This window comes from Formica exsecta, unplaced genomic scaffold, assembly GCF_003651465.1.
Source record: "Formica exsecta isolate Colony F162 unplaced genomic scaffold, ASM365146v1 scaffold122, whole genome shotgun sequence".
Taxonomy (NCBI): Eukaryota; Metazoa; Arthropoda; class Insecta; order Hymenoptera; family Formicidae; genus Formica; species Formica exsecta.
The window spans coordinates 3,399,378-3,416,310 of record NW_021848556.1 but is presented as its reverse complement, the minus strand read 5'-3'; the positions used below and the strand labels follow the sequence as shown (position 1 = coordinate 3,416,310).

General features: G+C 36.6%; 1 protein-coding gene across 2 annotated transcripts in view; it reads left to right on the top strand.

Moving 5' to 3' along the window:
* The window catches only part of LOC115244634 (Krueppel-like factor 3), a 329,364-nt gene that overhangs the window by 272,323 nt on the left and 40,108 nt on the right, over window positions 1–16,933 (top strand). The window contains exon 1 of one of the 2 annotated variants that reach the window (XM_029822456.1): window positions 13,304–14,663. The exons of the other annotated variant lie outside the window; for it this stretch is intronic. Within the exon in view, the coding sequence (XP_029678316.1) occupies window positions 14,585–14,663 (79 nt within the window). The 5' untranslated portion in view covers window positions 13,304–14,584. Of the gene's footprint in view, window positions 1–13,303; window positions 14,664–16,933 lie in introns of those variants that run through there. 2 annotated transcript variants of the gene reach the window in all.

Genomic DNA, 16,933 nt, shown 5'->3' with positions numbered 1-16,933 from the left:
GTCGTGTAGATCACGCGTTGACTTTTACGGTGCGATCTTTCGAAACTACAGACTTTCGAAAAATGGAAGACAAATAAAGTTGTACGAGATAACATGTGTTGCATATACGAAAGAGATATAATCTCTGAGAATTGAAATGGTTACTATAAATAAACGGCTACAGCGATATACGGTTTGTTAAAGTATTAATTATAAATTGAATACATAATATATATATTTATATAATTTTAATAAACTTGTAAAGACAAAGAATTTTTAAATTGATATTTATTTATTATTATCATGTGAAAATAATATAAATATATAAATTTTTTTATGTTTGTATTATACAGTTTGAATTCTCAACTAATTTATTGAAAAATATACATTCTTGCTCTATCGATTGCTATATTTTCGGAAAACTATATCTTAAATTAAATTTTTGATGTGCGTGGATAAGCTTGATCGTTAATTTATAAAGAATACATTTTTAGATCTCGCGACAATTAATTATTGTTTGCGTCATAGCTTTCGCATAATACATTACCTCAAATTTTAGTTTTTTTCTATTTTTCTGACACGTGCACTATTTTTGGCACTCATAAATGAGATAGTAATTTACAATATTATATCGCGTATTAACCGACTATCCCGATCACCGGTGGATATTATTAAATGCGTCCAACAGGTTATTCTTTATAAAGTGATGCTCGAATTTCATTATGACGCGGTGAGAACGTAATTTAAATTACAAAGTACTTGCATCATATTTTCGTATACTGCCCAAAATTTAATGCATCGAATTGCAAAGTTTTACGTACATGATATTGCAACATGAACGCTTCTCGTGAAAAATTCTTACGATTCCCTTTCGATTATCAATTTCTCTTTCGTGCGACTTCTCGCGGATTCTCTTCCGGCTCTGATCGTTATCATCTCGACGATCGTTTGCCGCGAGTGAAATTTTTGCTTTAAGTAATAATTGCGCAGTACCTAAAAATATCCGAGATTTATGGACATTCGGTAATAGCTTGCCAGAATATATCCACATTAAAATTAGCGAACGCAATGCCAACCTGATCGCGATGCGGTGTCAAGTTTTCATATTCCGGTTTTCTGGACGCTTCGAGCGCAGTTTGCTTATGATACGAGCAAATTTATCGCGCAAACCACCGCTCGAGAAATTTGAGCGTTCTTATTCCGGGAGCAGTTACATGATAAAATAAAATGGCAAAGTAATACGCCCGAATTTTGCGGCTGAATTCGCACAAAGCGTATTCCGTCCCGACCGCAAATTACAACGATTTCGGCAGGTACGCCCACTTACCGCATCCAAGGAATCACTCAAGAAATGTCTGTGTGTACACATACACCTCTACTTCTACTTCTTTAATGTATATAATATTTTTTTATACAACCGGTAGAATTTATCCTCACTGATCTAACAAGATGATAATAATTAATTTTTAATTGATTAATTACTTTTGTCTAAAATTTTTATTGTTATTGAACTTTTAAAGTAAGTAATTTTTACAATATTAGATAAACTTGAGAGAAGAGAATATATTTATACATATCTTATATTTTCATACATGCTTTTTGTATTTTGTTACATTAAATATATGTTTCCTTATTTATAAAAAAGATAAAAAAGATTTTATAACAAATATATATAATTCATATCTTTCCAATGTACAATTAGTATTTCCCAACAAGTATTTCATCATAAAGTGAAGGTGGTTTATCAATCGCGCTCGCAGATAACATGTCGACGCGTGGAACGATAATTCATCGTCGCAACGTCGACGATTTATTCGCGACTCGTTGTTCGATCGCCGCGACTTCGCAATAAACGCAGGCATCGGAAAGTTTTATCGCGACGATTGATGGTTAACATTTCAGACGGATTAGGATTAGAAGGGAGGCGTCCGCGTGCTCGCTCATTATTTAACGCCAACGGCGGTAAGGCGCAATTAATAATGACGATGAGCGCTGCCGCCGCCGCGGCGTCGCCTCCGTCCCGCCTGATTTACGGAGTATATCGTGCGCATTCCTAGCGACGCCTGGCCTAATAATCGTCGCATGATTAACGGATTCTCGGTCCCTTTTGATGGCGCGAGAAACACCGAGATTCGAGAGGATCGCGGTCACATTTACGAGACAAATTTATAACTCTGCGCATTCCTGNNATAACTCTGCGCATTCCTGCGGGCGTAACGCGGTAGAAAGCCTCGCGAGGAATTTGTACCTTCCTTTTTCTCTCTCTTATATCTGATGAAAAAGTACAGTCGTCGAATCCCTATATTATTCGATGTTTCACGAGAAAGCGTGCTCTTGGTAGAGACGAAATTATTTTCGATATAATAACGATCGTTTCCCACGCGATGATATCGAGCATCGAGATCTCGTACGCATCGAGATATTATTACGCATATTTTGGAAAGTTGCGTGAAGCGAGAAATATAAAATGTGGCGACAGATGAAATGGATCGTTATATGTTCCGATCGTTGGGATATTCGTTCTTATACGAATTTAAAGATTTGTTAAACGTATTACTTCAATTAATTCGATAATTCGTTTAATTAATGAATATGGAATGTTGATATGAAAAAGAGAGCGTAATAAATATGTATTATAACAAATTGAAAGACCGAAGCAGTAACGGAGTACTCGAAATAAATATTAAGCGACAGGTTCTCGAGTTTCTCGACACGCGGGAAAGTAGCTCGTTGCCGATTCTGCGATATTAAATGGGAGTATTTATCGTTCGATATCATCGCGTATGTTCCCTCATTTCCGCTTTGGCGAGAAGTAACATTCGCGACTCGCGTGCCGCTTTGCCTCGTCATTAACATGTATTATCATAACGATTAACATTAATTGAACGGCTGTGCGATCGATACGAGAGATAAACGTCTATTTAATTCGCTATCGCGTTAAATCTGCGCTAATGCATAATTTGGCATCGTGATTCTAACATTCGCAGCGACGTAAGCAACGCGTTGATGAGGCGCATTTTGCTCCAAATTGCCCACGGAGCAACATCGTGAATCATCAAAATGCATTTCGGGAAACATCTCGGGTAGATGCCATCCGGAGAAAATTAATGCATCTCGCGTGCTCCCGCGCCACGGCACGCGCATTAAAATTCATATCGCCGCGATTCACGCGCATATCGCGCGATATATCGTGAGACTATAATATGGAATATGATTTATGGCCGTGTGTTGCACGTGTGAATATATATTGTGATTCACATACGGATGCATCCAGATTGAAGAATCATAAGCGTGCCGCCGAATGAAGAGATTATGTTTGCACGCGTGCACGCACGCTTAATTATCGATAATTATCGATAATTATTTTCAGCAACAATATTGATGGAAACTGCATTTTATTTATTAAAGCCATATTTCTTTTTGTCACGCGTTATTATATTTCGCATTTAAGTTGTTATATTATTTTGTCTGAGAAATTATCGAGTTGTAACATTTTGAAAGATAAAATGCAACATATCTTCAAAGCTAACGTGAAAGATGTAATGTATATATAAGATAAAATTATATACATCGAAGATACATTAAAGCATACGAGGACTTGGGGAATTATTACAAATGCGGGATTACAAGATCGTGCAAAATGTACCGATCGACTCGTCTCGCGTTGGCTTGCATTTTGCTGGAAAACGATTAACGCCTACACTGTAACGGAGATCCATCAACCAGAAAATTGATTTGCAGCGCCGGTCGTAAAAACTCAATGATGAAGATGATATATGATCGCTTTGAACAAGTTATCACGTCACGGTTCATTTCCCATGTTTATTTTCAAACTGCCAATGGTATTCGACGTAGCATGCGGTTGATCGAGTGCCGAAGAGAAATCTGTATTTTTCGGAGAGTACCGTTTTCAAAGAGAGATTTATGTATTACACTATCGATTTTATGCTTTTGTAAAATCAGCTACCGCGACAGAGGCGATTCAGTATGCTTATTTAAGCAGATTCTTAAAATTTATTTAATATGTAATTTAATTAATTACAAATTTTGCCGCGATAAATACATGGCCATCGTGCATGAAAAAATATCATGACAACTAAAGCGAAGATTGTTTAGAATTTTGTACACGAATTTGGTATAACATGTATAAGAAATAAATGCAATCTGTGTCTTTTCATCTTTGAATTTAAGGGGGATAGCAGGATGCGGCATTACGTGTCTGCGGAAATTCCGCAAACGCTTGCGGCTCGTGTCAGAGAACGTACGACGTACACCCACGCGAGGATGAAGATCCATTAACCTGAGAGAGAACGATCGGGTCTCCATACTATTAAGTACCGTTATATTCGCGGTGTCTTCGGCTTGTGAAAAATCTAGTTGAATTAACCACGAAGCCACGGTGAAAATTTTAAAGGCTATGATTACTTCGAGCCGGTTCGAACACAAGTGGATTTTTCAATCCGCCTTTCCGATCTGGCATAAATTTACGGCTAAAGTATACGCGACGCGAAACACGATTTGTAGAGCTTTTATGTAAAATATAAATGTTTAATCTATATTTTAAGAGTATATTATAATTATCGTCGAGTGTTTGATTGGCTGCAAGTAAAAAAAAAAGTCATCTTTATTTATATCATTGATTTTATTAAAATTGCCTAACGTGTTAGCGATGCTTAAATTATCCGATTTATTTTAGCGAGATGATATCGTTTGCCAATTGCACGTGACGCTCGTAACCGTTGCCGGTGATTTTATATACATGCCTCGGAGCAACTGTAAAAGCGATGATATTCATCCAATCTGACCCCAACCTCGTCCGGCTTGCGTAGATGCGTGCATGCCGACTGGGTTAACTCTTTGACCCCGGCAAACCATCTGCATCCAGCGACGTTGCTCGAAATTTTTGCTAACCAGCTCATACTTCTGACTTCCCCTTTCGTATTACCTTTTCCTGTCCCCCGTGACTTTCTTTCGGTTAGTAATTTCCTAGTTAACCATTATGAATCATTTTGGTAATGGCAGTCGACTCTGCTAAATTTCATATGTATATTGCTTACTGATTTCTCATTTGATTACTTTCTCTTTATTTCGATTTTTTTAATATTGAATATATTGCCATAAATAATATATTTCTTAAACTTGGACAATTCTGACTGAATTTTTTGCTTAATCTTATTTTTTTATGTCTAATTAAAAGATAATATATTAAAATTTATTTTAAAATTTATTTTGAGATTATCTTTTAAGATAAATTAAAATTAATGTAACTTTTTATTTAAAATAATTGTCATAAAATATCGACAATGCTTGATTGTTACTTTTTATCCGATGCATATATTTCTGAGCGAGATTTCTCTTTGGGATTATTCATTTCTTAGATAATTAAGAAATAATTCGTCCTCTCTAAAAGATATCCGAACGTATATCCGTCGAGACGCGCGAGCATTTCGTAATTATATCCCGCGACTTTTCAACACTGCAAATTGCGATTGGCCGTTCATCAACGTTCTCCTGGACGATGCTGGCAGCACGACGGATACTTTTCCCCACCTTTATCCTCGATAAGCGTTCTCCATGCTCGCGCCTTAGCCGCGGAACGATGGTTTTCAACGTTTAACACTTTAGTCTGTAACGTTTCTCATGTTTGCGCAAGACGATGAATCTTTCAACGCGACGCTCGTCGAAGAGAAACATCCCGTCGTGCCATAGCAAAACCGTGTAACGAAACAAGGAGATGAATTAATTCAAAGACGTGAGATTATGTATAATAGACGAATCTTGATACATAACAGCAACAAGCGATAACTCTAGAAAGAGATATATGTATATCTTGTTGGTATATCGCCAAAGTCCTGCTTCGAAAAGTATGCATTGAAAGTTTCTATTTTATCTTATAAAATACTTTGAGAGACCGATAGCTTCATTAACTATTGATTAATTATTGATACTCTTAATTATTATGAGAGCCATGATTGGAAAGAGGCACTTAAGCAAGATATGAAAGAAACGCGTTTAATGCTTTCGCATTTTATTCTAGGATACTTGCAGATAATTACGACTCTATTAACAATTAATTGTGTTCAAAATAAATTTATGATTAGTACTTGAACGTGCGAGATAAAGATGGTCCATATTTTCTTGATATAAAAAGCGAAACTTAGATCTTGATGAAGAAAATCCAATCGCAGTCTTTAATGAACATTTATCTTCGCGGGAAAAAGCATCGCTATTATAAATATAAAAGCGAAATCTTGGTTTCTTTCTCTTGACGTTTGATTTGTAAACTGGATTTTCTGCGAAAATTTAAGGTATCGATGTCGACGTGCGATACCTCGGCACTCTTTCATCTTTGCACCTCGCTCCCTCGCCGATTTACGTAATCCACCTCGAGAGAAACGCGTACCTAACTAACATGCCGGCTATCTTAGTGCTTTACTTACGTTACGTATATTACGGCGAGTGTAAGGCCGCGAGTTAAACAACTCGCACGTATCACGGCGATTAATATGCAGCGCAGTACGTGATATCGCGCGCGCGTTCGCTCTTCCATACGCGTTGATACACGTGTTCCCCGTTTCGCAAAAAAAGCTAGCCGCACTTTATGTCCAAACGGAATTTATCACCGTCGCGAACACCTCGCGATCGATCATCGCGCTTTCAGATTCGGCACGACGGCGAATATCATCGTGATGTAGAGATATACTTTCTACTTGGATGTAGACGTATCCTGGCGATTATACAAGTGGTCAAATATGGGAAAAGCGAGTTAATCATAAATATCTTGCTTTACACCGTCATATGCAAGGTATTTTAAAAATTTTACGATTGTAGATAGGATTAATACGAAGATAACAACTTTCGGTAAACATATTTTATTGAATTATTACAGAATAAAATTCTGATTATTTATTAGTTGAAATATTTTTGTAATCGTCTATATGAATTCTTTTATACAGTCAATTTAATAATCTTTAGGTTATAAGCGAGTAAAAATAATGGATTAAGCAATAATAATAAAGCTTATTCAATTAAAAATTTATGTGAATTTTACTTTTATTCTAATCTTAGAGTCCATAATTTTAATCGAATCTAATTAGCAATTTTTTATTTCTGTGCATAAAAATAGTCATAAAATATATTTAAATTTATAGTCTTCTTTTATTTTTTGGAAGAGCATAAAATATTTCTCTTCTCTATATCCAGTATAACAGACTTGGAAACATGTTTTGTATAGAGATATATCGCACACATAACTATATTCGCTCCTTTCGATTCATCCTCTCATATATTGGCAAAATATGCACGACATCACACATTCTGTATCGTTATTCTTGTTTGCCGTGGATCGCTTACAGCTTCTCTTTCCTTTCTTTTTCGGGACGCGCCCGCCTTTTGAGTTATGATCCGACCCGATTTCTCGGACTTTTCCAAATTATACTCTCGCTTCTGAGAGGACACTCCCATGTGATATTCGACAACGTTTCTTTGGATTATATGTCAGTAGTTCCTTTGATTATACAGCACTTTGGATGATCATAAATCAAAATGTGTGGTTTGTGTCCATATATAAATACCGTGCATGAATTTAGTATTAAAACTTGAATTATTGAGTCACTATGTATACGAACTTAATCCATAATTATTTTTATTGTATTCTTCTGATTTTATTTAAAACAACACATATATAACACAGAACATCATTTTGTGTTAAAAGTAAAACTAAAAAAAATTGTGTTAAAATGAGAATATTCTGTATATTTTTTAAATTCAAATGTTTCCCAAAATATTGTATAAATCGACTTTGACCTATTCTAAATTCCGTTATTCTTCGCAATTAAAATTTAAACACTATTCTATTATTCATCAATTTTTCATAACACGGAATCTATTGCCCACGCTATAAGATGGCCGTTTGTTCCCTTTGTCTCGATTGAAAATGGCTCGCCACTTAATTGGATATTGCAAATCACGAATACGTATTAAATGTCGTTAGAAGAGAAATAAATCCGAGAAAATTGACTTTTCGACGGAGAAACGACTTTAATTGGCGCGGCTTTCTACGGAAGCTTCGGAATAGATGCTGTCGTGGGATGCGCTAATTGATCGAAACAATTGCCGAGACATAATCAACGTCTTATCAACGACACACGTCGTGACCGCGCGAAGAATTATCTCGACAGCGCTCGAGAGAGAGATAACAGCCTGATAAAATGTTCTCACGTGGCATTTTAATGGCTTTACGAAGAAATCATTTCGCGTCGCGTTGGTTTCACGAGATTTTTATATTCGGAACATTATTGGAAATATTTCAATGAACGTATTCATCTCAAGCTGCACTTTTTCAAATTATTCTCAATTTATGAACGATAGTCTTTTGCGACGACAACGCTGATCAAGTTTTAAGTAATATTCGTATGTCAATTATAATTTGTTACAAATGTCACTTTCCAAAATTAATATCATATTTGAAAACGAGTTGAGATTAAAATATCCATTTTGTCAACGCTGTTCGTTTACATAAAGAATAAGCCAAGCTATGGATCATAAATTTTATTTCGGCGCTAGGGATCATTTACATTTCATGCAAATCAATGTTGTGCGTAGTTGTGTGATTTCATTAATATGTTAATGTATAGGAAAAGAATTATTTTCATACCACTTGCGTCAGGCAATGATAAATATTTGTATTATGTCGCAATACGCGTGAAATGTTATATTCATTATTTATTACCGCGAATATTGCATATTTAAAAGTGCTGACGCACAAATTTGGAAGAAGAATATACAAGCGACTCATTTTGCTACCGGATTTCTTTTTAACAAGTTTGTTAAATTAATTAATTCTATTATTAACTGCAATCAATATCTTTAGCATTTAAAATTAAAACGGATAAAGACGTTTTTAGGAACTTTGATCTTTTGTCAGCACAATTATTTGAATACGAAAATAATCGCGATCGACCGCGCGCGATTCTTTTTAATTGAGAGTGTAGTTTGTGTGCCCTGCAGTTACGTGAACGACGAGAGGAAAAACAGGATGTATCTCTGTCTGGGCATGGACGTCGATAATTTCTCGGATGTATTTCATTGTCCACTCGTTGTGGGTGTCAACGCCCCCGTCAAACGTTTCGCCCTCGCAACGTCTCGCGGAAAGAACGGAGACCGGAGTTTACTTTCGAACGTTATAATTAGATGCGATCCAAGGCTCATAAATATAATTTCGTGTTACGTAGAAGCAATATCTTTTATTTACGATCGAGGTATTGCGGTCGGAGATGCCGCTATGTTTGAGAATAAAGAAAGTGCGACAAATAATCCTCGCTCGCGCGTTAATTTTGGAAATTGCGTGTTTAATCAATTTCGAGTACATGAAATTATGGTAATTTGTCATAATCGCCATTCATACATGTAGATTTTTCAAGAGTGTACACTATTTATTTTTGTGAAAATATTTGAATATCAATATTGCATTTTTATATATTATAATACACACATATCTTGTGTAAAATATTTTTTTCTTTTGGTCTCAACAAGCCGTAGCAAAAAATACTGTATTTTACACTTTCACACTCGATATTGTCTTCATGACTAAAAGATAATCGGTTGTTGAATTTTACAATGGACGCGAAATGTTTACATATACAAACACGTCTATCTTTGTCTGTTTTCCTTGTATCTTCCGGATACGAATCCCACGCCTGGCATATCTGACGCAAAAAAGGCAACTCTCGCGCTGGTGAATAATAATGGTTAATAACTTAACATCCGATCGATCAACTTGTGACGCAGCACATGCACCTGTGATCGATACAACTGCGATTGATTCCTTTTGGAATTCCGCGGTAAAGAATGATCTCTTTGCAATGGCGTATTTTCTTACTGTCGCCGCGACGTTACGATCGATTGACGCAAAAAGGGACGATCGAGTACCACGATCGTTTGTCGTTATTATGGGGTATCATGTTACCTGCTGCTTCACCATCAGCAATTTTATCTGTCATTATGTTAATGAATAAAGTGTAACGTTCTTTGTGCGATGTTTCGCATTTACCTATTTAAACTATTAGATATTGCATAATAGCCAAGCGTTAATATAATATTAAAAAGAGAATTAAAAAAAGAAATTTATTTGCAAGTAATAGCATCTCCGTTTAAAGAGAGAGAAAAAAAATATTTCATACAAAAATCGCGTTAAATGAGAAGTATTTTTTCTTTTTGATATATGTGCCTACACTAATTTTAATCATAATTAAAACAAATATAATAAGATTGAGTAATTGTACATAATTTTCACAATATAATTAGAAAGACAATTATAATAATGTCAGATATTGACATTATAGATGTATGATAATGATTGCCGACACGTTTTAATTATCGCGTTAGCGTTCAATATATCAAATAATTCTTCCAGCCGGGAGATACGAAGACTAGTGGAAATAATTTGCATGATGCCTACGTATAATGTATTCGTACAAGTCGCCGCGTTAGACTTCATGATTCCTCCGTACGGGATATGCGTGTTGCTATATCGCATGATAATTAAGTTAATTACCTTCGTACTGACTTAATATGTATGTGCAAATCAATCGCGCGGGCATAAACCGCGCGCGATATTTATCGCGATTTTTCTAAAGAGTACCAGCTGTGGAACGACAGCTGATGATGGATGCTGTCATGTTCCCTAATCGAACTCTCGCCGGCGTCGCAGCCGAACGTTTGCCAATCGAGCGCGCGGTCATTAAAACGTGTTGCAATTAATGAAGAACCGTTGGGAGACCGTTTAACCAATCTGGACGACGGCCACCACCGACGCGCACCATCTTCTTCTTTTATCGCGCTTTCTTTCGCGCGGATCCACGACGAGGATATAAAGCATACTTTATAGGCCGCGCGGACCCTGACTCTGACCCTGACTAGGAACATCGGTTATTAATTATTAATTTTTGCGATACGTTAAATAAACATAATTTTATCGTTCGCGGTAAAAGAGTGGTTAAATATCGCGACTTATACCGGGAGATTCACGCGAGTTATCTCATACTTACGCCTCGCTATCGTTTCCTCGTTGGCGATCATCCGATAAATCTCCCAGTAAAATCAGTCACGTTTTAGCGCGAGCGACGTAACCCGCCAAGTGTTCGCGAGACCTAACGAGAGAGTCCGAAGAGATTTACCGTGGAAAATATTCTCACGGAAACGCCGTTTCCGCGGATATCTCGGAGTTTCGTATCGTGACAGGCTCATAAAACACGGTATGATGAATAGTAGCGGGTTATCAAGTCGTGTCGCGGTACATCGGTCGAGGCATTTGCTAAACGTCAACGAGGTTCTCTTCCTCGTCGAACTAAATGGAAATCTGCGATAAGCTGAGCCGGGTATATTTAAATCATCCTGCATGCGCGACGAGATCTCGCGCTATAATTCAAATCACGTACTTTTCTTATTATCCGAAACGAGACAAAAATCATTATTACTGACACTGTCGTTTCTTTTACGGCGCGTATATCACTTCCAAAAGTGCAATGGTGTTCGCCTAATGCGAGAAACGCGCACGGACTAAACAATATACGCAGAACTAATATAAATCACTTGCGTTTCTCGAACGAATGACGCTTGCGCTGCCACTTTGGCTTTAATTTACCGCTCGTCGGTCAATGGTGTCGCATTTCACCATAAAATATTGCGAGATATTTCTTCGTGGTTCATCGCGTATATAGATGCGAATTTAATTGCATTCAGACAATATTACGCGACTGCGCGAAAATTGCAGGCACAACGGAGTTCCTCATTTCACCGCTTTCTGTCGATCGCATAAGTTTAAATTATGAAAAAAAAAAACAAGACCTTTCACGCCATAAATATCTGCAGCGAAAAAATGATGTCAATGAAGATGATGTCTCTATCGATTTATTATCGGTCTCTATCTACTCGTCTGCCATGCCGTTCGAGAATTTCGCCGATATTTCGTCGAATTCGCGATTTATGCGCGCGAATTAATTATCATAATTAATGGCCGGATTCTGAAGCTCGACGTGGTCGGTTTACCATCGTTGCCTAGCGAATAACAAAATCCCTATTGATCATTCAGACGATGACTATTGGTCAGCTTAATCGATACGGTATTAATCGACACGTTGCCACATAAAGTGCAATTATACCGGCATCGACATACCATGATCTTCGAAGGAGCAATGTTTTTTCCCGATGGTTTGAGTCATAATAAATCGCTGGAGATTTTTATTCTCGAATAATTTTCTTAATTAGACTCATGCGATTGTGTCGTGGCATTTAAATCTTTCAGATAAAATATAAATTATGAATTTATATTTTATCCTCTGAAGGAATATAAAAAAAAATCTTATACTCGTAAAGAATAATAGTTAAAATAGATGAAACTACCGGTTGGTTCTTGTAAGCAGAACCTGTTTACATAAACAACAATAACAGGACATTATAGCTATTGTAATTTACTGAGTATTATTACTATGTGATATGTTTGTAAGTTAGGTGGTGGTATATTAACTTTAATCGTTTTGTGTTCTTTTATTTTGTTAACTGGATGAATAATTGCTCGTACTTTACCGAACCATCTCCGAAGCATAATCGCGTAACGCACTGTTGTAACGCGCGCGTATACGTCGTACAAACATAAAGAAAAAAGAAAAGAGAAAAAGATTACATGTTCATGCGCGTGTGCACGTACCAACGATAAATTTACATAGCGATGTAATCGCCAAAGAACAAGTTGACCGGACAAGAAGATTCTCTATCTGCGCGGTAGGCAGTAAGGAAACACCTCGTTGGTATAAAACGATATGCTCGGCCTAACGAGCCGTGGAAAGCGTGATGCAGATACGATTGCAATCGTCGATATAGATATAACTACTGGGCAATAATCGCGGTGAATCCGACAATGCATTTCGTAGAGTTTAATAGTCAATTAAGACCCGCGATACGTACGATCCGATTGCGATCAAGTGATTATGATTCACATCGTTAGTTCATGAAAGCAAGTATTAATTGTTGAAATCTCATATTTCTTAGAACTTCGCTAAATTATTCTAACTTTATTTACTTATTTATTTGAATATGTACTCTATTCATTAATAAGTGTTATAAAATGATTATGAATTATTTAAATGTTTGAAATTTATAACATGTAATTAAATAATAAGGAAAATATATATTGAAATTTATATGCATGCTTTTTATGTTGCAGGTAAGTACTCACACAAACGGAATACACGAAATACAAGGGTGCGATGCGTATCAGCGAAAAAATGATGTCAATGAAGATGATGTCTCTATCGATTTATTATCGGTCTCTATCTACTCGTCTGCCATGCCGTTCGAGAATTTCGCCGATATTTCGTCGAATTCGCGATTTATGCGCGCGAATTAATTATCATAATTAATGGCCGGATTCTGAAGCTCGACGTGGTCGGTTTACCATCGTTGCCTAGCGAATAACAAAATCCCTATTGATCATTCAGACGATGACTATTGGTCAGCTTAATCGATACGGTATTAATCGACACGTTGCCACATAAAGTGCAATTATACCGGCATCGACATACCATGATCTTCGAAGGAGCAATGTTTTTTCCCGATGGTTTGAGTCATAATAAATCGCTGGAGATTTTTATTCTCGAATAATTTTCTTAATTAGACTCATGCGATTGTGTCGTGGCATTTAAATCTTTCAGATAAAATATAAATTATGAATTTATATTTTATCCTCTGAAGGAATATAAAAAAAAATCTTATACTCGTAAAGAATAATAGTTAAAATAGATGAAACTACCGGTTGGTTCTTGTAAGCAGAACCTGTTTACATAAACAACAATAACAGGACATTATAGCTATTGTAATTTACTGAGTATTATTACTATGTGATATGTTTGTAAGTTAGGTGGTGGTATATTAACTTTAATCGTTTTGTGTTCTTTTATTTTGTTAACTGGATGAATAATTGCTCGTACTTTACCGAACCATCTCCGAAGCATAATCGCGTAACGCACTGTTGTAACGCGCGCGTATACGTCGTACAAACATAAAGAAAAAAGAAAAGAGAAAAAGATTACATGTTCATGCGCGTGTGCACGTACCAACGATAAATTTACATAGCGATGTAATCGCCAAAGAACAAGTTGACCGGACAAGAAGATTCTCTATCTGCGCGGTAGGCAGTAAGGAAACACCTCGTTGGTATAAAACGATATGCTCGGCCTAACGAGCCGTGGAAAGCGTGATGCAGATACGATTGCAATCGTCGATATAGATATAACTACTGGGCAATAATCGCGGTGAATCCGACAATGCATTTCGTAGAGTTTAATAGTCAATTAAGACCCGCGATACGTACGATCCGATTGCGATCAAGTGATTATGATTCACATCGTTAGTTCATGAAAGCAAGTATTAATTGTTGAAATCTCATATTTCTTAGAACTTCGCTAAATTATTCTAACTTTATTTACTTATTTATTTGAATATGTACTCTATTCATTAATAAGTGTTATAAAATGATTATGAATTATTTAAATGTTTGAAATTTATAACATGTAATTAAATAATAAGGAAAATATATATTGAAATTTATATGCATGCTTTTTATGTTGCAGGTAAGTACTCACACAAACGGAATACACGAAATACAAGGGTGCGATGCGTATATATCGGTGAGTCATCTTTTAATGAAACAATGATGAGAGAAAGTACATTGCATAATCGATATTGCATTTGATTGTGCTATACAATATTTGGTGTGTATTTATCTCAAGCAATCATCATATTTAAATTAGTTTGAATATACCTTGTTAAATAAGCATTAATTATAAATTACACACGTATTTAAGATAGGCGGAGAAATACAAAAGAAAATAAATTAAAACTAAATAGAAAATAGAAAAAGATAAATAATAATGAAAAGCTGTTTTAAGAATTTTGATTAGTTTCGAGGTTTAATAATATGAGACGTTCTAATCAGCACATAAAATGGAATATAATTTCAGAAGTCTAAATTAGCTGTAGTTCTCTAAATTTATCTCTATTAATAGGAATAAAACGTTTTGCATTAAATGAACTACCTTTATGAATTAGACGCCTTCTCTCAGCGATCTTTCGTGCGGAGGCGTTATTGACTGCCGCGAGAGTTCCTGTTTTCGCTGAACCCACTGACACGATTGATTGCAATTACCAGACGTGCGCCATTATGCCTTACAGAAGTTAGGTGTTTAAACGTGCGTGACAGCCATGGGGGAGATATACTACTTCGTGATGTTTTAACGCGATTATCTTCTGTATGTGGGAAACGGTTCGCGGCGAACTCGCTCGTAATTTATAATTTTTGAATATCATTTCGCAAGGCAATATTGATTCGAAAGTAAGTTGTATAATGTTCGAAAATATTTAATGAACGAGAAATTTATTTAATTCGTAGCATCATCCGACATTTTTTCATATAGTTTATTGAAATTTTGCGAGCTTAATAAAATGCGAAAATGAGACTGTTTCTCACAAATTCTGAAACGACGCAATATTACACACATATACCTCATTTTAAAAAGTACTTTTACGTCACAATGTTTCAATAAAGTTTCAACTGTGAAGAGATAAATGTGTTTACGACTTAAGGTTTGCGTGGTGAAACTAGAGCGTTTATCAAAGCCAGAATATAGATTACGAAGGAAATACCGCGTATCGAATATAATCGTAGATTCGACCACTTATTAGTGCTAACCCTCGACGAATGACCGTCCCCACCTGTCCACTTCGCGAGCAATTAGCTTTCCATTTAGGTAGACATGGTCCTCGAAACAACGACCACGTCGCTGCTATTTCAGTCGAGACGGATGGAAAGGCTCTCGATCAGACGGCACTCAATTTGGTGCTCCGACCGCTCCTGGAAACCTTTCCGCGGTTCTCTATAAATGATCACTGCGGCCGTATTTGAATGCGGCCTGCAAGATCGTTATGCATAGAAAGCGAACGCTATCGTTTAATTGCTAAACGAGCGGATAAAGTTAAACTGCGATAAGAATGACATAATTCAGACTAATATAGCAATCGTTAAGCTTCGCATTGACCGAACATGCCAAGCTCTCACTTTTAATACTGTTCGAAATACGCGTTTATTTTTAAATACGCGTTTTTTTTTTATTATGTTAATCCTTTCTTGCACGAATACACATTCTGTCTTATTAAAACATATGTTATATATAACTTTTGATATTTTTACAACGCGGTATAAGTTTCGAATACGTTTAAATTTTTATTTGACAATTTTTCTCGATCTCTCATATTTCAAATTGTTATAGTAAAAAAGGAATTAATTTGATTGCTATCTGGATAATAAATGAGGTATACGTATAATATTCATTGTCAGATATGTATATATATATATATATAAGCATGAATTCATATGATGGTGTGAACTCGTTTTCCTTACAATGTCAATGATGTAGCAACTAAAATTACACGATTCAAAGTACCTCTGATTATCGAGTCTATCGTCGCTATCAGGCAGGTGTAACTAGGATCAGGGCGGCGGTGAGCAGCCGCGGTTCCGCGTCTTATGAAGCCGTTGTAAGCTCGCCGCGGGGGTCCCATCGCCGAGGCGTGTTACTTGCCAGCGTGAATTACGCGCGGTTTTGCATTTACACTGAAAACCGAAGGAGATCGGGGCCGGGAAACTGATATTTATCGCGTCGGGCACGCGCACTCGTTGGCGGATTCATTGGTGATGCATGCTGAACGTCGTGCATCCGAGGCGACGTCTCAATCGAGAGGCACACCCGATGTTTTACCGCGCCTTTAGATTTTGCCTTTACAAATCTACGACGGGAAATACGACCGCGATGGCGCCATCGCGCCCTCGGCTTATGAAATACGCCCGAGCAGAGGCCGATCGAACTGCGAGTCTTGAGAAAATCCCGCCAGCCGTATAGAT